Source organism: Gymnoscopelus microlampas (assembly GCF_963454915.1).
Source record: "Gymnoscopelus microlampas genome assembly, chromosome: 12".
NCBI classification, from domain to species: domain Eukaryota; kingdom Metazoa; phylum Chordata; class Actinopteri; order Myctophiformes; family Myctophidae; genus Gymnoscopelus; species Gymnoscopelus microlampas.
Genome location: NC_139949.1, coordinates 39,632,822 through 39,654,900, shown reverse-complemented (window position 1 = coordinate 39,654,900; position 22,079 = coordinate 39,632,822). Strand labels below are relative to the sequence as shown.

Below are 22,079 nucleotides of genomic sequence, written 5' to 3'. Positions count from 1 at the left end.
ATTCCATCCTGATTGGCGAATTCCGAACACTGCGGGCCCACAATAACCTACCTGACCTACCTGCTCCGAGGAGCACTTTTCCTAGTTTTATATATTTCGCCCCCTGGCCTGTTTGTTTCTATGCCTGAATGTCAGAGGTAAGAAGCTATTTAGCAATCTAGTACTGCCAGTGGCTCTGAAACAGTGGTTGACTTTCTAGAATCTATTGCTCTGCAAAGGAGGCGTTTTGTCAGGTGCTAGATAGGTGTTTGATGTACTGCCGCGTATGAATTTTTATGTGTTTCACCCCCATAGTGTGTGTGTGTGTGTGTGTGTGTGTGTGTGTGTGTGTGTGTGTGTGTGTGTGTGTGTGTGTGTGTGTGTGTGTGTGTGTGTGTGTGTGTGTGTGTGTGTGTGTGTGTGTGTGTGTGTGTGTGGGTGGGTGGGTGGGTGGGTGGGTGGGTGTGTGTGAGAGAGAGAGAGAGAGAGAGAGACGGAGCGAGAGAGAAATCTCTCTTCATCTGATCTCCAATGTATCCGGGAGACAGACCTCAGAGAGAAACGATCTACTCACTTAAAAATAAATGCCATAGATAATGTTTATCTCAAATGGCCCATATGTGGAAAACTTGGCAGCAACTGGAAATGTGAGTTTGTCAGTTCTAATCCCCCAGATACCAGAGCAAACACATTGTTGAAGGCGCGGTGTGGTGACCTGACCTAAAACTGACCATCAGGCATGACAGCATGAGACCTCTAGGCATTACAATCCTGTTATACCACACACACACACACACACACACACACACACACACACACACACACACACACACACACACACACACACACACACACACACACGTCAGGACATCAAACCCTGCTTTGATCTTACCCTTTGATGGAGTTCTACTCCCCACTTTTTTCCATCTATCTCTCCCTCTCCCTATCTCCTCCTTTCTTTGCCTCTCTCTATCTATCTCTTACGTTTCCACCCTCTCTTTTCTCTTTCCCTTTCCACACATTCATATGCCAGCTGACCCAGCAAGGCGTGTCTGAACAGAATAGAACAGAGCAGAATAAAGTACACACATAATAGAACTTAAAAAAAAGTTAACATAAGACCAGTTATATTTAACTGACCCTGTTTTCTAACGGACTTCTAAGGATTAAGGCAGTTGTTAAAGAGCAGAGCAGCCAATCACATAATTTTCTGAGGAGCAGAACAGCCAATTAGAGTGAACTACAGAGACGGCAAAAGGAATTAAGATCCTGAATGATCAAAGACTGGTATTACTAACCTCTATAATCCATCACGATTTATTTTTTCTTTTCTTTTTTTGTCTCTTTTTTAAATCCTTCACAAAATGACTGTTAATGAGGTTTGAAAAAACTGCTTTATGACATTTCATAAATTAAGCCACAATGTGATTTCCACCATGGAGGAACAAGGCACTGGCACTGACAAAATGATTGACAGTACCGACGTGCAGTACAACATTTTATATGGGACGAAATTGTAGTTGAAAGAGAACAGAGTCCGCACACTGGATCCAACTCCAAAGGTATTTTTCATTTCACCAAGGTGACGTTTCCCTCAGTTTCCAGGCTCGCAACGTCACCTTGCTGGTTGCGAACGCGGAAGGAGGCGCGGCGCCTCCGCCCAAGTGGAGCATACTATGAAACTCTGCTCGGCTTGTGTCTCTGTCTGTGTGTGTGTGTGCAGTATGTGTGCACTGCCTGCACTGCCTGTGTGCAACCAACAGAGTGCGCCAGAGTGCAGTCAAAACACACACACACACACACACACACACACACACACACACACACACACACACACAGTCCGTAAATACACAATATTTTCGAGCTGCGTTCGCTTCCAGCGTTCGCGCGTCTTACTTGTAATAGAAAATACCTTTGGAACAGTTTTCTGAAAAACGTGTGTTGCTATATCAGTGGTTCTCAAACTTTTTCATGTCAAGGACCCCCAAAATGATATGTATTTGGCCCCCATGTCAAAATATGTTCTTCAAGGTACCCCCAGAAGCAAAGATTTTAGTTAAAAATGTTCGCTTTAAAAATGTATGGTTGGAATAACGTGTTCCTTCCACCCGCTACGTCCTACCGGGGAAACTCCCTCCCTGTCAGGTGATAAGAACCGGCCTGCTCACTCCTCATGCATTGAAGGAAGCATGAGCTCAGTTCGGGGCTCTCCCCAGGCTGGCACAGGGAGAGTAGCGCCCAGGATTACAAGCTTAGGCATTGGCACTGGGTGAAAAATAGGGTTACAAAATCGTGGGATACAATTTAGAAGTAAAAGATGTATATTCAAAGATTTGCACACATTTTCACGATTTTTCAAAAATAGCAGATCTACAAGGTATGAGCTTGTATATCTGCTATTTTTGAATGACACAGATGCATTTTAATGGGTTCATATTTGTCTCTCTGTTTCTTTGGATGTGTGCGTGCTCTATTCACTTGGTTACGAAATGTACTCATGAATTTCAGACACAAAAAAGCCTTTCTCCCAAAGAGAATGATGATGTTTAGTCGTTCTAACTCACCTGGTTTCTAGCGGTACACTACTGTTGAGGGCCCAGCTGTCCTGCAGTTGCACTGATTCTGGCGTGGTGGGCCCCTCCCCCTGGGCGTGTCCAGCAGGGTTGTGGGCGGTGTTTCGACGGTTAGCCAGCGTGGGTCTGTTCAGGGTAGTGGCTGACGACTGGTGATGCAATGCGCTCCGATTGGGCGTACTGCCCGACGTGTGCGGGGGCGGAACCGGAGGCCGCATAGACGATTGGCCGAGGGTATGAGAACCTGAGAGAGAACAGGAGAGGTTGTGAAATGATCAATTTGCCACTTAAACCACTTATACTTAGTATAAGTACCGCGATCGGTACTGTATTTGGTCTGCTCTATTTTTCCCTCTACACCAGATCTCATTGCCGAAAATAGCTTATCTACAAATTCCCTCGTGTCAGCTATTTTCGGAGAATGTTCTCCCCCTAGAATAATGATGCTATAGGGTTCAAGAGGTTACGGAATTTTACATGTACAGAACTAATTGGGCCGCTTGGGAAACAGAAAGTTCGCGGTTCAATCACTGGCTCCCCTTGGATTAGTGTCGAAGTCTCCTTGACGCAGACACTGAACCCCTAACCGCTCCATATGAGCAGGTCAGTGCCTCGCATGGTTTCCTCCGCCGTCGGTGTGTGAATGTGTGCGTGAATGGGTGAATGTAAAGCACATTGTAAAGCACTTCGTATAAAGGCCCTATATAAATGTACCATTGACTCTTTGGGGGGAGATATACATTTGTTTTGACAGCCGTGCCGACTCATTTGAATACTGACGCAATGAGCCTAGACTAGACTAACCTTGTTTTTAGCTGGACACTTAAAACACCTGACAGGTCTGGGTTGAAATACAGGTATGTATTACACATTATATAGGTCCAAAATAGCTGAAATTCCAATATTGATCATTGAATGCGTTGGACCACTCTGACTGACGTTTAAAATATTGTGCTGTCTACTTTTCATTTGAAATAATGTATTCCTTGTGAAGCTCACGCATCCAAGCAAGTCAGGTTTCTAAAAATAATCACTACAGGGATTTATATATATTTTCTTTTTACATTTCCATGAGGTCAAGGTCAAGGTCAAGATGTATTTATTATTATATCTTCTATTCCTTAGATATTGTAGCAGCTATAATAATAATAACAATAACAATGATAATAATAATAAAAAAAAAAACAATAATAATAATAATACAACAGGAAATAATAGAGGGAAATAAATAATATTCAAAGAATAGCAGCAGTATTAAGAAAAAAGTACAGTTTGTCCTTTGGTAGCTGAAGATGCTGTTCCTAGGTTATAAACATATAGATGAACCTCCTACATGAGCCCCCCTACAGACCCCCATTATTCATCGTGGTTGAATACCAAACATAGCCTATAAAAAATAAATGTAGCTGCTGAACACTTTGGTCACAATCTCCCATGAGGCGCAGACAGGGATCCAGGAAGAGAGAGCTCGTACTTTGAATTTTGTTCCGATGACATCATCAAAGGAAAAATTAGAGTATGCACACAGAGTCCATTAAACCTACTTTGTAGTATACCACGAATAACGCACGTAGCCGATACAGTACAAGCTCACAACGTGTCATTGTGACGTGTTGCTTGTAGATCTGTGGTTTTAGTTTTACTTGAAAGAATTCTTGAAAATGTTTGAAGATGTTCGCCTGTGATAGCATGCCCAAAGGGATAGGGCTAATATAGCTAAGCATGTGTGCTTACTGCTTATAGGAACTTAGTTAAAAAGGTCCTTTTGCACAACTATTTCAAGGGAAGGTGTGTAGGAGCAGGCAGTCAATGCACGAGACAGGGAAAAAGGGAGATAATTCCGGTCGCACTGACCTTCATCAGATATCTCGGATACTATCCGAGATACCCGATGAATACCTCAGATACCGGATGACGGTCAGTGTGACCGATACGTTGCATTTGCATTCAAAACTTTTTCGTTTTAAGTGAAGACAGTGTGCGTCATCATCTCCCTTCTTCCCTGCGTACAGGAACTGTAATCTCCACTCCGATTGCTCTGAGCAATGATCAATACTTATCACAGCCATCCATTCCATCCATTCACCAACACGACACCTATTGTACAGAAGACTGACACTTTCACTTAGCCCACTCAGCTCGAGCCACAGCTGAGATGGTATCACACTAAACCAAAGTGGTGCTGAGTGGCAGCAGAAAGTGGTTCTTTGGGTCATAATCAGCTCTTTTGGTGCTATATACAGTAGCACCTACAGTATCTTACAGTTGAGCAAATTTCAGACAGATTTACTGACAACTATTCACAGTATACAGACAATAATGTTTTAACCCTTTAAGGCCGGGAAGGGAACGCACGTGTGTCATTTTAAGATTTCTTTGGCTATTTTTTAGAAAAATCGTGAACATTTATGCAAATCATTTTTAACTAAAATCTTTGCTTCTGGGGGTCCATGGAACAAAATATTTTTAGATGGGAGGGGGTCCGCGGACAAATACATATTATTTAGGGGGTCCTTGACATGAAAAAAGTTTGAAAACCATTGAAAATATAGCAACATAAGTAAAAAATAAAATAAAAATAAAAAACTTTACGAAAAAAAAAAACTAAACATTTTAGTTAAAAACGTTCTCTTTAAAAAAGTATATATATATTCAAACTAAAGATGTGCACACATTTTCACGATAAAAAAAATAAATAGAAGTTCTACAAGCTCATAGCGCGGCACTCTGGGCCGCGCTATGAGCTTGTATATCTGCTATTTTTATAGAGCCAAAGAAATCTTAAAATGGCACAGATGCGTTCCCGGTCTTAAAGGGTTAATCAGTATATAAAATGTGCAGAATGTGTCCACTCCACAGTATATGAAACATTTGACTATACTCAGTCTGCAGGGTGATATAGGTTACTAACAGTAGTTGTGTTATTTCATCCTCCACCTCATCCACCCACTCTTATCTCACATTTGCTCAGTGACCTAGATTTTCAAAAAAGACATGACACAAGCACTGAGTGAATGAGTGACAGTGTGTGTGTGTGTGTGTGTGTGTGTGTGTGTGTGTGTGTGTGTGTGTGTGTGTGTGCGTGCGTGCGTGCGTACGTGCGTGCGCGTGCGTGTGCGTGTGCGCGTGCGTGCGTGTGTGTGTGTGTGTGTGCCCGACTGCCCTCGCACGCGGGTATGTGTGTGTGTGTGTGTGTGTGTGTGTGTGTGTGTGTGTGTGTGTGAAAGAGAGAGAAAGAAGGAGAGTGAGACATTCTCTCTCTCTCTCTCTCTCTCTCTCTCTCTCTCTCTCTCTCTCTCTCTGAACATCTCAAGGGACAGCTGGACAGATAAAAAGGAAGAATGAGAAAATGGAGGGATGGGGCGAGATGAGACACATTCCTGGAAGGAGAGAGGCGTGTAGTACCGTATTAACCCAAATAAGAGACCTCCGCCCCCTTTTCAATACCTGTTTATGAAGAAATAATGTAATAGAATATAATCTTTTATTTAATAAGGGGGGAAAGGACCACTGTTGACTACTGGTATTTATAATTCAACTGTGTTATTGCATAGTGGGAAAAAAAATACATTAAAAGGAGGAGTTCACCCCAAAAATGACTTATTTTCTATCAATTGCACACAATATGAAGCATTGAATCCATGGATTCTTTTTTGTTTTTGTCGCATTCCCAAGCTAATAATTTGATTGCCGTCTCCTACCGGCTAATGTATCCGGTAGGAGACACAAAGTAGATTATTTGTGTCTCCTTCCGGAAATACACACGGTCATCAAATTATTGTCTTAGGAATGCCACAAAAACAAAAATAAATCCATGAAATCAAGGCTTCATGGGGTGTGTAATTGATAGAAAATAAGTCATTTTTTTGGGTGAACTCCTCCTTTAACTAGGGTTGGATCAGTTTCAGGTTTTAGTTTCATGCGGGCGGTTCCAGACGGTTCCAATATTCAGACATTCTGGCTGTTCAGCGCACTGGTTATTAACGGAATAATTATCAATTATTATCGTCCCTAAAAATGTAGAGTAGCCAATTATTTCTACCCCTTTTTTCTCCCAATTTTAATGCCAATTCATTTCTCCCACTCTGCTTGCTACTGCTGTTGTACCCTACTGGCTCACCTGCCGGTGAGGAGTCCCCACCGGGACGGGAGGTGGTAGCGCCTCCGTCCTATACTCGTTCAACGTTCCCTGCTGACAGGCGCAGCACCACTGGCCCCAAACCATAGGAGTACGTGTAGTGACAAAGATCTCCCACTAACTATGAACAATTGTGTTCATAGAGACGCTTGGCAAGCCGGATGCACCGCGACGGATTGGAACCCCTAAACCATTGGTTCTCAAAGTGGGGTCCGGGGACCCCCAGGGGTCCTTGAGGGGGTACCAGGCAAATCTTTAAATCTTTTCTTTTAAAGGCAAACATTTTTTAACACAAATCTTTGCTTCTGGGGGTCCCTGGCACAACATATTTTCAGGTGGGGGTCCGTGGCCAAATACATATCAATTTGGGGGTCCTTGTTTGAGAACCACTGGCCTAGACTGCGCGGTGGTGGGCAAGTACATTTTTCCACTGCGCCAACCGAGCGCCAATCAGGCTTAAAACTGCGGCCTACTGTCAAAGACAGAAGGACCCAGGAGGCGGAGTTCAGCTCTTTCTGGCTCCGGCAAAATATAACCACAATGTAACATTCTAGACCTCCAATGGAGGTCTCACCTTTGTATTGGGTAAACTTATTTCTTCCTATCCCTAATCTCTTTTTATTACACTTTTTACAATGTTTCTAATTCCTAGTTGAATCATTTTTTTTCTGTACCTGTCCTGTGTTTCTAACTGCAGTACTGCTATGACAACAATAAAGGTCTGTCTATCTATTTTTCCACAATAAAACATGTCTGGTGCCAATACATTTGCTCAAGACAAGATGTGATACATCCTCTCCTCTCCTCTCCTCTCCTCTCCTCTCCTCTCCTCTCCTCTCCTCTCCTCTCCTCTCCTCTCCTCTCCTCTCTTGCTATCCGTCAGTGTTTATATGTCTGTAATCTGCAGTGAAAACCCTGGACTTCATCTAAAGACGCTTAGATCTTCTCTGTGTTTTTGCGTGTGCGTGTGTGTGTGTGTGTGTGTGTGTGTGTGTGTGTGTGTGTGTGTGTGTGTGTGTGTGTGTGTGTGTGTGTGTGTGTGTGTGTGTGAGAGCGCAAGTGCATAAGGGTCCATTTCCAAGGCATCAAATCCATGTGACAACCATTGAGAAACTAAAAACGATTCACAGTCAAAGGTGGACAAAAACACACACAAACGCATGCAGATGGCAAGTTAAAAGGTTTTAACACACAGACCCACACACCCACACACACACACACACACACACACACACACACACACACACACACACACACACACACACACACACACACACACACACACACACACACACACACAAAAAGTGGTGCCCTGCTGTGATTCAATAGTTGCCTCCTTAATGTGATGCAAAGGGACGCCAACATTTCAAAAGGGACCCAAACACAGATTCACCAGCACACATTCTCTGTCACATTCATACACACAATGACCAAACCAAGTACACAGACACACAGACACACACACACACACACACACACACACACACACACACGTGCGCGCACGGTGTACTAAGAAGACAAAGGCAGATACACACACACATACGAACGTTTGTGTGTGCGGCTGTGCGCGCACTCACTCACGCGCACACACACGCACACACGCGCACACACACACACACACACACACACACACACACACACACACACACACACACACACACACACACACACACACACACACACACACACACACACACACACACACACACACACACACACACACACAACCCCTAACTGAGTGTTTGGGAAGTCAACAGCGTAATTCAAGAGATTAGACTAACAGCAGGCTAGCTTCTCTGTGCACTTACACTATATACACGCACACATGGGCGCGCGCGCACACACACACACACACACACACACACACACACACACACACACACACACACACACACACACACACACACACACACACACACACACACACACACACACACACACACACACACACACACACACGCAACCCCCTGGCTGTTGTAAGCATTAGAAAACCCAGCTGTGTAAATCGGTGTTTACATTGTGCTAACAGCAGGCTAGCTAGGCCCGTCCGACAACACCACAATGGCAAAGCAGTGTTCACCAGAGACATGTCTTTGCAGCGCTGGCTTCCTTAAACCCGATTCATACCCTACGTCGTCGCGTGATGGTGTCGTGCGGTCACAATAGCCGACCTAAAACCTCACAACGCGTTGCAGCCGCGACCTGTTGTGAGCTTGTAGGTCAGCTATTCTCGGCCGTTCACGGGCGCGCGGCACCGTCGCGCGACGGACTTCTTTATGTTCTTCTTTTCTTTTCTTCAGGACATGCTGCTGCATGATGTACATTGCAAGATGTACATGCTGTACTGAGAAAGAGAGAAAGATACCTTCTCACTTTTATCACACACCTTCAATTGATTTTCAATATGTGGTATTGTTGTAAAAAAGTATGAAATGCAGCTGAGCTAACACTTCCCATGATCTGTTCAGGCTGGCTAGCTAAACTCTAACGGATCATTTATAATATAACTGTGTCTTTTTAACAGTAGGTCAACCTGAGTGTCCCCATGTCTCCACAAACGCAACAAATGTTGTGACCCTTGCAACCCTGAAGAAAACAACTCTGCTGCCGAAACACATTTCTTTCTTCTTTATTATGTTGTAATAAATTGTGTGTGTGTGTGTGTGTGTGTGTGTGTGTGTGTGTGTGTGTGTGTGTGTGTGTGTGTGTGTATATATATGTATATATATATATGTATGTATATATATATATATATATGTATATATATATATATATATATATATATATATATATATATATATATACTGTATATATATATATATATATATATATATATATATATATATATATATATATATATATATATATATATATATATATATATATATATATATATATACTGTATATATATATATATATATATATATATATATATATATATATATATATATATATATATATATATATATATATATATATACCCATTCTTGAGAATCGGGACAAAACCTTTATTTATTTATTTATTTTTTATATATTCTTCAAATATGCCGGTAAAATATATTTTAAAAGATCAAAGTGTTGACTATTAAACCATGTAATGGGCCAACCTCCCACAGTTTTTGTGTCATCTGCATAGAATGGCATATCTGACGGAGTTGACATCTGACGGAGTCTGACGGAGTTGACAAAATGCTATGTTTTTTTCATTCCACAGCACTGCCTTAGTGAGTTGACAGTTTATTTTTCAAAGTTTCTTAGGTTCCATTAATGCTAATAGTTTTTTAATTTTAGTTTGGATTTTGGAGGACTGATGGAGTTTTAAATGTTATGTTAAATGTTTTGGTAGGACATGATTTGTCCCAATTCTCAAGAATGGGTGAATATTATAATTTCTTTCTTTTTTTTCAGCATTTCTGATTTTTTGTAATGCAGACAGTGAACTGAGAATACAGGTATGGTTGGAGAGAGGGGGGGGTGAGATGCATTAAAGAGACTCGGGTGGGACTGGACGTGGGAACCCGGGCCATCTGCAGGAAGCTATAGCTTTATTTATGTGCTATATGCTCTTATGAGCTGAGCCACCTGGCAGTGTCCTTTTTACACTCGTTACACAATGCATAGCATAATACTGCATTTACGATTTAACTTACTATTATTACGATTATTGTTGTTATTACTACTATTATTATTATTATTATCATTATTATTATTACCCTTATTATTATATTATTATCAACTATCTTTGAGAATTATTAAAATGAAAAGTGTGACATGATAAATGACAATAGAGGGGAGCAGGAGTGGGAACACAAGTGCGTGTGCACGCGCACACACACACACACACACACACACACACACACACACACACACACACACACACACACACACACACACACACACATACACACTGAAACAAATTGTTAAAGGCTAACATATTCCATTACTAAAGGGGAAGCAGTTGGAAGGTCAAACACAGCACTAACAGAGACATTAAAATGATTACCTTTCGCTTATTTTGAGTTATGATGTGCTTTACAGATGAAAAACACATAATCAACTAAATCTAATAAAATAAACAGTCACGTTGTGTGGAGGGCTATGGGAGAAGAAAATTGGCACCTACGACAATGACGAAACAAACAAACATAAAACGGCAAAATCCAGAATGTAAATTTAAGTCTAACCCTATGGGTCCAATCTTACACTTTAGAGTTAAACTAACAATCCAAATATTGCTGTGCAATTATATTTGAAACGTTTTATTATTTTTATTTAGTGAAAAAGATGATTTAAAAGATGATTGATTTATTCAGCCACCCAGGCAGTGCATTCCATTGGCTGAACACAATATGATATGAGTTTTTTTGTTTTTTTAAGAGAGAGAGAGAGAGAGATCTTCAAAACCCATCAACATCATTATGATTTGCAACATCGAACAGATATTTCCAATTATTTTCCACTGACACCGTGCAGCTCAAAGATAAATGGTCTGTACAAAATAACAACAATAATCTTAATTCATATTTCTGTCGTTTAGCAGTAAGATTATCATTTGCGAGAATAATCTTTTTTTTAATGATTTCCTAGAATGTTGAAACAAATCCACTGACTTTGAAACAGACGCAATAAAATCCCCAGTGTTCATTTATTTCTAACTACCAAATCCATTTGGTACCATTTGTACAATCTCAGAGTTACACTAATACTCAGATTCTATGTGTAGCAGAGTGGCCATCGAATAGGATTAAATCAATGCTGCCTCTGTCCTTGGACAACTCAACATACATGGTTGAATAATTATTCAGTGGATTAAGGCGCAAAGCATGAACCCCAAAAACCTGGATTTAAATCCAAAGCATTTCCAGCTCCCACTTCCAGCTCCCACTCATACTTTCAAAAATGTTAGATATTTTAGGGATGCCATTTTTTTTGTCTCTCTAAAACATTATTGTACAAAAATATTTTTTACAGTAATATTTTGTTACAGTACATCTGAAGCAATAAGGGATGCACCAAACATTCGGCCACTGAAATTATTCAGCCGAAAATAGGAAATAGTGTTTGGCTTGAAAAAGCTGAATAATTATTCAAATTAATGAATTCATTAATTATTGCAGGTCTCGGGTCAAAGTGGTTAAAGGCAACGCAAAACGTATCTCTGTCTCTCTCGGCACCATTGTTGGTACAGAGAAAAATGCAATCTTTTGTGAATGAGTCATTATATCTTATTCTATAGCCTATAGCCATTTTTAATAAGGTTACAGGGTTTCTCCGAGACCAATTCAGACTGCCAGGACTGAATAGGTCAGCGCCGAGACTTAACGTCAGAGAAATATACCACGACGGCATAATGTAGTTGTGTACGTGACACCACCCATCCCATGCCCTATACCCTTACAGGAGAGCATCCACTAGGGCTGAACCATCATTATTATATCGCATATGAACATGCAAGATATTAACATTGCAAAAGTGAACAATATCGACACTCCCCCCTCTTGCCCTGTATGTACAGCTAAAGCCAGCCAGTCACAAAACATTGCTTCACACTCCGGGTGTTCAATAGTTTGGATTAAAGGGATATTCCACCCCGCCTCAAGCCGAAATCAGGCTGATCCGGTGCGTCTCAGGAGCGGACACATATGACTGAATAAAGAAGGAGCTGGAGCAACTCGGACGATTTGAGCCTTTTTTCATTTTGATCACTGGGTGCAAAGCACAGAACAGCCCCACCCCCCCAAAAAAAAACAATAACGTTTCGAACCTCATCGAAACATTCTCGTTTTTTTCTGTGCTTTGCACCCTGTGATCAAAAATAAAAAGCTCAAATCGTCCGATTTGTTCAATAGTTTGTTTCAAGCTCAGCTCTTTCAACGATTCTTTACCTGTGTGTCGCGGAAACACCTCTCACCTCATAGAAAATGTTTTACTATACAATGTGTGAACTACACTTTAACCCTTTAAGGCCGGGAAGGGAACGCATGTGTGTCATTTCAAGATGTCTTTGGCTATTCAAAAATAGCAGATATACAAGCTCATAGCGTGAAAATGTGTGCAAAATGTGTATATACATTTTTAACTCAAACCTTTGCTTCTGGGGGTCCCTGGAACCAAATATTTTTAGATAGGAGGGGGTCCGCGGACAAATACATATTATTTTGGGGGTCCTTGAAATGAAAAAAAGTTTTGTAAAATCCCCAGAAGCAAAGATTTGAGTTAAAAACTTTCGTTTAAAAAAAGCATGTATTCGAAATAAAGATTTGCACACATTTTCACGATTTTTCCAAAAACATAGCAGATCTACAAGCTCATAGCGCGGCACTCGGTGCCGCGCTATGAGCTTGTATATCTGCTATTTTTATATAGCCAAAGAAATCTTAAAATGACACAGATGCGTTCCCGGTCTTAAAGGGTTAATGCAACAAGCAGCTTATTAGGTCAGATTCGAGACAGCACTATACTGACATTTGTTTATTGTAGCCTACCATCAGTGCTTTTATAAGCAAAGCTTAGCACGTTCTTCAAGTCAGATGAAAGTAAGTGATTGATGTGTGTTGGTGGACTTCAAAAGAGCGTGTCATGTGAAAAGACAATAAGCATTTGACTTGGAATTCAAAATCACAGTGACATTGACTTGTCAGCTGCTTTTTGAAGAATGCTTAGTTTTCACTGTTGCTACTCTTACAATATAAAATAACAAGTGTGAGCAAATTGTCATATTATTAGAGGCTACTGTATCGTTATTTAGATGTTTGGCAGAAATATTATGGTATCAAAAAAATGTGTGTGTGTGTGTGTGTGTGCGTGTGCGTGTGCGTGTGCGTGTGCGTGTGCGTGTGTGCGTGTGCGTGTGCGTGTGTGTGTGTGTGTGTGTGCAAAACGTTCTCACCAGTAATCTTGAAGCAGCTTAACAAATCAAGCAGAAGGACAATTAGTGCATGCCATTGTTTTAATTTAGCAGTCACAAAGCGCTCTCTCTCAGTGCCAATAATGACCCCCCTGAATCTGGCTGCTACAGTCAGTGACCTCCCCAAGGACACGCATCAGCGCTCTCGAATACAGACCAGACCCATCGCTGTGCCTTGTTACAACAAAAACATTACACAACACAACCTAAATTCAATTCTTAATCACGCGAACCCTCGCCTAACCCTATTCTTGGAGTCATAATAGGCAAACGTTCAGCAAACATAGCAGATTTACAAGCTCGCCTCGCCTATTTCTGGCAAAGATAAATTTGGTGCAGAGGGAAAAAGGAGGGTCCCCCGCGTACAGACCCCTGGGGGACCTCAGCAAAGTATATAGTTTAATATAACTTTGGCGTCCCTATTTTGGGCATATCATCATTATACTGTAGGAGAAATTTGTGTTGTGGGCTGGTAGATATGGGCTATTTTCTTTGTGTGGCACCATCCTACGATGAAGTATGAAATAGGTCTAAGTGGTACACAGTCTTGCCACAAAAAAAATGCCCAAAAGAATGAACCATTTTCACCACTTGAACCCTACATACATTGACTATTTGAAAATGTGAAATCTTTTGAATATTTTTGAAACACACAAATCTTGTTTAGGGATCCCTGTCACAAAATATTTTCGGATGGGGTCTGCCACATGACATGAAAATGTTTGAGAATCAATGTTTTAAACAGCATTAGGAAGGAAGCCCAAATAAACCACTACACTAGAATAAAGCCCGGGGAAAAAAACGCAACCGCAACAAGGCCTACCAATATTTACCAGCAACTTTACAGGAAAAACAAGCCCAATGAGTGGACATGTCAACACCGGTGGATCATAACAGGAACATGACAACGCCTTATCACTGCAGAACAATAACGACAACATACATTCTGACTAGAGCAACCTAAAACACAACAGGGACCTTTACTACAGTATACTGTAAGACTGTGTATTACAGAATATAACAAACCTCAGAGGAACATGCTGTGAATGGACCATTAAGTCTAAAACAACAACATAGTGTTAACGCCAGCAATGAAAAGCTTAGCGTAAACACATACAGACACAAATCGATGATGATGGTGGTTTTAATTTAGATTTTTGACATTTAGTCAATGAGAATTGTCATATACTAGGGGAGATTATCAGGATTTGGAACAAGGGAGGAGCATAGCGTCGGAAATAAGACAGGCAAACACACACACGCACACGCACACGCACACGCACACACACACACACACACACACACACACACACACACACACACACACACACACACACGCAATGAAACAGTATTTTAATAGCTAATATATTCTATCAACTAACAGACAAGCTGGCAGTTGGCTGCCAAAACACATAGCTAACAGGCGAAGAGATGGATAGAGGGATAAAGAGAGGACGCGAGAAAGAAGAAAACAATTACTAAGCATGGATGGAGAGAGAGAGAGAGAGAGAGAGAGAGAGAGATAGACATGGGGTAAGACATTGGGAGCGGAGGAGAGAAAACACAAAACCTGAAAGAGAGAGACAGAAAGAAAGGAGACATATGAGATGGAGGGTAACAGAACACAGCCCCAAGAGTAAACTGCAGCACCCTGCTGCTCTGTAACACAGGCTATCGTGGACACACACACACGCACACGCACACACACACACACACACACACTAACACACACACACTCGTACGCACACGCACACGCACACACACACACACACACACACACACACACACACACACACACACACACACACACACACACACACACACACACACACACTCACACTCACTCACTCACTCACTCAACCCCTAACCACCCTCTTGACAGCTATTAGAATAGATGGGCGTATAGTAATGCCGGGGAGGCAGCCAAACAATAACACAGTAAAAACATTTAGGCCAGTTTAGGATGATAGAGAGACTATGTGGAGAGAGAGAGAGAGAGAGAGAGAGAGAGAGAGAGAGAGAGAGAGAGAGAGAGAGAGAGAGAGAGAGAGAGAGAGAGAGAGAGAGAGACACACACACAAGGGAGGCAGCGAGAGCAAGGGAGAGAGAGAGAGGGAGAGAGAGGGGGAGAGAGAGAGAGAGAGAGAGAGAGAGAGAGAGAGAGAGAGAGAGAGAGAGACACACACACACACACACACACACAAGGGAGGCAGCGAGAGCAAGGGAGAGAGGGAGAGGGAGAGAGAGAGAGAGAGAGAGAGAGGAGTACACATACGTATATACGTATAGGAGAGGAGAATAATGGGAGAATAATGTATAGGAGGGATGGGAGAATGGAGGAGAGAGGACGAATGACAGGGAGCAGAAATAGAAACTGAAACACAGAAAGAAAAGGTTTGTTGTTGAATGCATTCCATATGCATTCCATTCTCTCTCTCTCTCTCTCTCTCTCTCTCTCTCTCTCTCTCTATATATATATATATTTTTTTAATATATATATATATATTGGCAAGCAAGCACTCTTGCTTTTCAAGAATCTTGCCCACGCACCATGTTTAAATCTATTCAGAAACATCTACAGTTAATCTGTGATGAATGTCGGCGACGCTAAATGATGATAGACATGCACCACACAATTCACTACTTAAGACTGACTTAGACTTCATAGTGCAGCGGTGTTGCACAGCACAATCTACAAGCTTGAGACATGTTGCGACGTGTTGTGAGCTTGTAGATCTGCTATTTTTGGTATTTTTGAAATTTCGGGAAAGTTTCTTCCGTTATGACATGCCCAAAATAGGTACGTTATGTTTAAAGTGGTTCAATTTATTTTTTATTTTTGCCACATGGCACCGGCATATTAGGCCTGGGCTATTTTTGAGAAAGTAGGGATGCCAAGGTTAATGTTGTTTTACTGTAAACAGCCAGTAGAAAGTAGTGAAAATCAAATAGGAATATAAATAAACAAACAAACAAACAAACAAACAAACTTTAACAACTGCAGTGGCTCTGACAGATGGATATGGACTTGGTTCAACCAACTGGGCATTGTTCTGGGCCCGCATACTACAGTGGAGGGGGCACAGATTCAGCATTGGTGTATTTTGCCATTTCACTCCTAAAATAACTTCTGTAAATCATGAATCCTGTGTTTTCCCTATTGCACTGGGGTTTACAGATTAAATCATTTCATTTCCGGATCATGACATATTTTCTAGTGTGGGTTGTGCATGACTCAACCAATCACAGTGATGATTGATTGATTGATGTACTTTATTTAGTAAGACATGAGAACAACAGTACATGGAAGTACAAATTCACAATACAAGGTCTACTAAACTGGAAGACTCATAAAAGCACTGAGCTTGTTTCAAATGAGTTCCCCATGCACACAAATCATGATGACATATAAGAGACAGACAGATATACACAACTACTATAGAATGTCATACAATCAGTTTACAGGTTACTGGTATGAAGAGTGAGAAATATGTACAAAAGGAGAAGGAGAGAGGGGGGGGGGTAGGGGGTAGGTTAGGTTAAGACTTAGACAGGGGCCATTTTCCAATTGCAGCCTCCTGAAGGTGTATCTTTAGGGCTGTTTTGAAAGAGAGTAGGGTTTTACACTCCTTTACTCCTTTTGGTAGGGCGTTCCACATTTTTGATGAATAGCATGAGAACGAGTTACTTCCCTTTGTTGAGCCAAAAAAGGGTTGGACAAGGTTTGTGGAGCTGCCTCTGGTATTGTGATCATGGACATCATTAACATTTTGGAAGTACTTTGACAAATACAGGGGGATCCCAATGTTGTGGTATATCTTGAAGACTAGGCCCATAGCAAGTTGCTGTACTCTGTCCGCAACCCTAAGCCATCCAATCCTATCAAAATGATCAGGGGTTAGATGGGTTTTGTAATTGAGGCCAAGAAGTAGCCTTACAAGTTTGTTTTGGGATGTTTGGAGCCTTGTTTTTAAGGCCTTGGAGGTGTTGTGATACCACGAAGTACATGCATAATCGTAATGACCTTGTATGAGGGCCACTGCAAGAGTCTTCAGAGTCTTCTTACTGACTTTACGATCAATACTCCGCAAATAGCGTGTTTTTTTGTGGACCGTTTTGATCGTTTTTTCAGCATTTTTGTCACCAGAGAGGTCAGCCTCCAAGATAGAGCCCAGGTAGGTAATTTCGTTTTTTCTTTTGATGATATCATCACCCGCTTTGATCGTGAAGCTCTCTGCCTTTCTGAGGTTAGGAGTGGACCCAAAGAGGATGCATTCCGTTTTGCCCAGGTGTAATGAGAGCTTGTTGTCGGAGAGCCAGATGCAGATCTTGTTGAGTTCAGAGCTGAGAGTTTTCTCAACCTGCAGCCTGTCCCTGTCCGAGACTAGCAGGGCCGAGTCATCTGCGAACAGGAACAGGTTGCAGTCGCAGGCTGACGACATGTCATTCACATATATCAGGAACAGTAAGGGTCCTAGTATACTTCCTTGGGGAACACCACAAGTCACTGGGAGGGGGGGGGGACTGGGTGCCGTTTACTTCCACCACTTGCTCCCTCCCTTCCAGGTAGGATCTCATCCAGTTCACTGACGTGTCATCAAAACCTATTGCTTTGAGCTTATTGATCATAATTGGGTGATTAACGGTGTCAAAAGCCTTCTGGAGGTCCAGCATGACCATGCCGCAATATTTGCCCTTTTCGATCTCTTGTTTGATAGAGTCGTTCAAATAGAGAAGGCATGTGTCAGTGGAGTGGTTTGTTCTGAAGCCAGATTGGAATTTGTAGATTAGATTTTTCTCGGCAAGATACTTGTCGACCTGTTCATAGACTATTTTTTCCATGACATGACTTCGAGCTTAGAATAGAAATAGGGCGGTAGTTGCCAGGGTCTAATTGGTTTCCTTTTTTGAACAGAGGGGTCATCCTTGCTTTTTTGAAGTTGTTAGGGACCTGTCCCTGTATGGTGGAGAGGTTTAATATGTGGGTAATGATTGGAGCAATGGAGGCGGCTGAGTCTTTTAGAAATTTGGGGGGGATATTGTCGAGGCCTGTGGCTCTGTGTTGATGAAGAGCACTCAATTTTTTAAACACCTCTTCTGTTTTCACAGGGGAGAGTTTAAAGTCATCTTTGCAAACACCCTGTTTTTCGTAAAATGAGACAACATACTCCTCACCATATCTCCCAGAGCAGGGGTGGGCAACTTTGTAGATGGTGAGGGCCACAAAATTTCCTCAATCACTCTGGGGGGCCGCATTGTTTATCGGCAGGGGGGCCGCATTGTTTATCGGCAGGGGGCAGGGGGCAGGGACCCCCCCCCCCCCCCCCCGTTGACAAAACCCCTCCCGTTGGCAAAACGGTCCGGGGGCGGTGCGCCGGTTCGGACCAAAATGCCAGGGCTGGATTTTGGTCCCAGCCCGCCGGTTTATCGGCACTCTCGCCAGTAGTACCCCATTACTCAAAAAGCCCATAATAGTCACATATGTGATAAAACTAGTATTATTTGTTATAACTTAGTTTTTATTTAGCATTTAGTAGGCCTCTCCCCGACTAAGGATTTGTTTAGTCGAATCTAATTGCCGACTAATTGCCAATAGTCGACTGGCAGTCGACTAATGCAAAAAAAAAAGAAAACTTTTTTTTTTTTGGGGGCCAAAATACATTTCATTTCTAAGGGCCAAGTATACACAGTTTGTTTTGTGTCTCCAGCAGAGTTTCTAGTGTCTCTATCTCTCTCTGGAAGAGGTTGCACATGAACTCTGCAGCCGCACTGAGGCGCTCCAACACAAACAATACCAATACAAAGACGAGGAATAAGAAGAATAAAGTAGAAGTTACGTGTGGTTGCAAGTGTAGACTTGGCCAAAAAACAATTTAAAACATTTTTGGCCAAAAAAAAAAAAAAAAAAAAAAAAAAGTTTTTTTTTTTTTTTTTTTTTTTTTTTAATTTTGGCCTGGGGTCACATTGAGTGACGGTGCGGGCCGCATGCGGCCCGCGGGCCGCCAGTTGCCCATCCCTGTCCCAGAGTGTGGAGGTTTTTCAACCAAATCTGAGGCTACGGTCGTGAAGAATATGTTGAGGATTTTACTCACTTCGTGTTTGGATGAAATGAGAGTGTCATTCACCTTGAGGCTTAAGTTTGAAAGCCTGGTTTTCAATTTTTTGCTGCAGCCTAGGAGGTTCTTGAGTAGCTTCCAAAGCTCTCGTGTTTTTTTTTGATTTTCCTCAATCTTGTCATCGAGGTAGCTTTTTTCTGCTAACAGGAGCATGCTATTTACCTTGTTTCTTAGCTTGTTTTTTTCCTGATGGGGGTGAAGTTGAATCACACCCAGACCAAGACGCAATGCCGTCAGATGCAGCCTTTGGATGTCACGTCTGGCTGTCACGTCGTTCAAAAGAAATAGAAATAAAATAAAATATCAAACTCTCCTTGCCATGTTTTTTTCTGTCTAGGGTTAGATTTGTTTTCTTTTGTCTCCTTGCTCTCCCTGTCCAGCTACGCCCAAATATGGAGTGTGTTGTCTAACCTCAATGTGTCATCATGGCAAACAAATCAGCTCCATACATGGGCATAAAAGGGACAAGGACTGAAAGACACAGAGATCTCCATGGGCATATTGGTCGGATCGCGGTGCGACGTAGGTGTGAGGCCCGAACTCTAGATGTGAGTAGCAGCGAACCTCTAGTTGATTAAAATTGGTTAGCATGATACAAGCATGACGTTTTTGTGTGCCAGGAACAGCCTCAAAGATTAGCCTTTTTTATTTTTATTTTTATTTATTTATCTATCTATCATATTATTTGTCCTCACCATTTCTCATTATAATATGGTACAATTTTTGTCTACTTGGTCTGTGTATCAGAGGAGGGCTGTGGACATTTCAGTAACCCTACCAATGACAACATCGGTAGGCAGGTTTGGTCATTTCAAACAATATTTCAATTGTTTTATTTCAAATGTTATTCATGCGAGAACAATGGCTTCCATTATAGCATGCTAACTCTCCAGGAATAGAAAGCCTGCGGTTTCTATTAGGTTCGCTTCCCCATTGATGATGTCACTGGTAGGCGTGTTTCTGAACTGTCCACACCCCTCCTCTGAGACACAGGCCATAAATAGACAAAAATGGTACTATATGAAGATAGGTTGAAAATGGGTGACGTGGTCCTTTAACTATGGCCCCGTTATGACAGCAGATATGCTCTAAAAGTCAACATCTAATTTTCATTTCATCTAATGGTTAAAGAATGTGGGGGATTCCTCCATTTAGTGTAGAATTGGAGGAAAATGTGTATCTACAAATTAAATAAATAGAGTTGAGTGGTTTCCCAATTAGTCTCTGATTTAATTATCTGTGCTGTACTGTACTGTATGTATCCTGGAGGGAGCTCAATGTAGATACAAAATTTGTACAGACAGTAAGAATACAAATAATGATAAATGCAATATCTATTTACTTAGATCACTGTGCGTATTACCTTGACACTTTCACACTACATTCTGCATTGCACTTGTTAGTCCATAATACAGTATACACAGGTGATAACAATAGCAGCAGAGTTATTGGCAGCGCCGGCACATCAATGCATTCAGGATGCAGCGTGTGTGTGTGTGTGTGTGTGTGTGTGTGTGTGTGTGTGTGTGTGTGTGTGTGTGTGTGTGTGTGTGTGCATGCATGTGGATAATGATAAAAGTCTAAACAAAGTAGGGTTCACAAGGTCCTTCATTTTCTCCGATGAGTGGAACTAGTTTCAGAAATCTACGGACGGTGAGTTCAAGGCTTTTCGTTTCCTCCTGACATGATATTGTTGGCAATTATAGTCAGTGAATCAATGGAAGCAGTCCACCGAAGGCTTACAGAATGCCCCTTTATCCTTCATATCGGAAGTAACAATGGTTCCTATTTGTAAAACAACAATAGAACGTGTGGCGATATAACAACATAAATGGCGTCTGATCGCTGGATTGTAAACAAGTCACAGTGGAACACGGATTGCATTTATTTTCCAGCATTCTACCTGCACTGCACAGATATTCTGCAATTTCCTTTGAAAGTGGTTACCAGTGGATACAGGCAGCCATGCTGGAAGAATGGGAGCTTATACAAACATTCCGTGCAAGGCCTCTGTTGCACAAAATGTCTTTGCAGTTCCCGTGGACATCTTCGATTGACAACTCCCTTTTGATATGGGAAACACGGGCCTTGTTCCTGGCTTTCTGCTTTAGCAGACCAAGCCTGGGAATGAGGTTACAAGCTAAAGGAAGTCCATGAAAATACAAAGGTGTGAATAATGTACCTGACCAAGTAAAACACAGTCTCCAGTATTAACCCATTCAATCCGGGAACTGGATCTGTCATTTTAGATGTCTTTGGCTATTCAAAAATAGCAGATATACAAGCGCATACCGCGGCACGGAGTGCAACGCAATGAGCTTGTAGATCTGCATTTTTTTTTATTATCGTGAAATGTTTCTGCAATT

At 41.7% G+C, this 22,079-nt stretch overlaps 1 protein-coding gene across 1 annotated transcript in view; it reads right to left on the bottom strand.

The window, feature by feature from the left end:
* LOC311057329 (teneurin-2-like) overlaps positions 1–22,079 on the bottom strand; it is a gene marked incomplete at its 5' end in the record, with an annotated part of 126,484 nt that overhangs the window by 89,678 nt on the left and 14,727 nt on the right. The window contains one exon of the mRNA XM_084074284.1: positions 2,544–2,796. Within this exon, the coding sequence (XP_083930410.1) occupies positions 2,544–2,796 (253 nt within the window). The remainder of the gene's footprint in view (positions 1–2,543; positions 2,797–22,079) is intronic.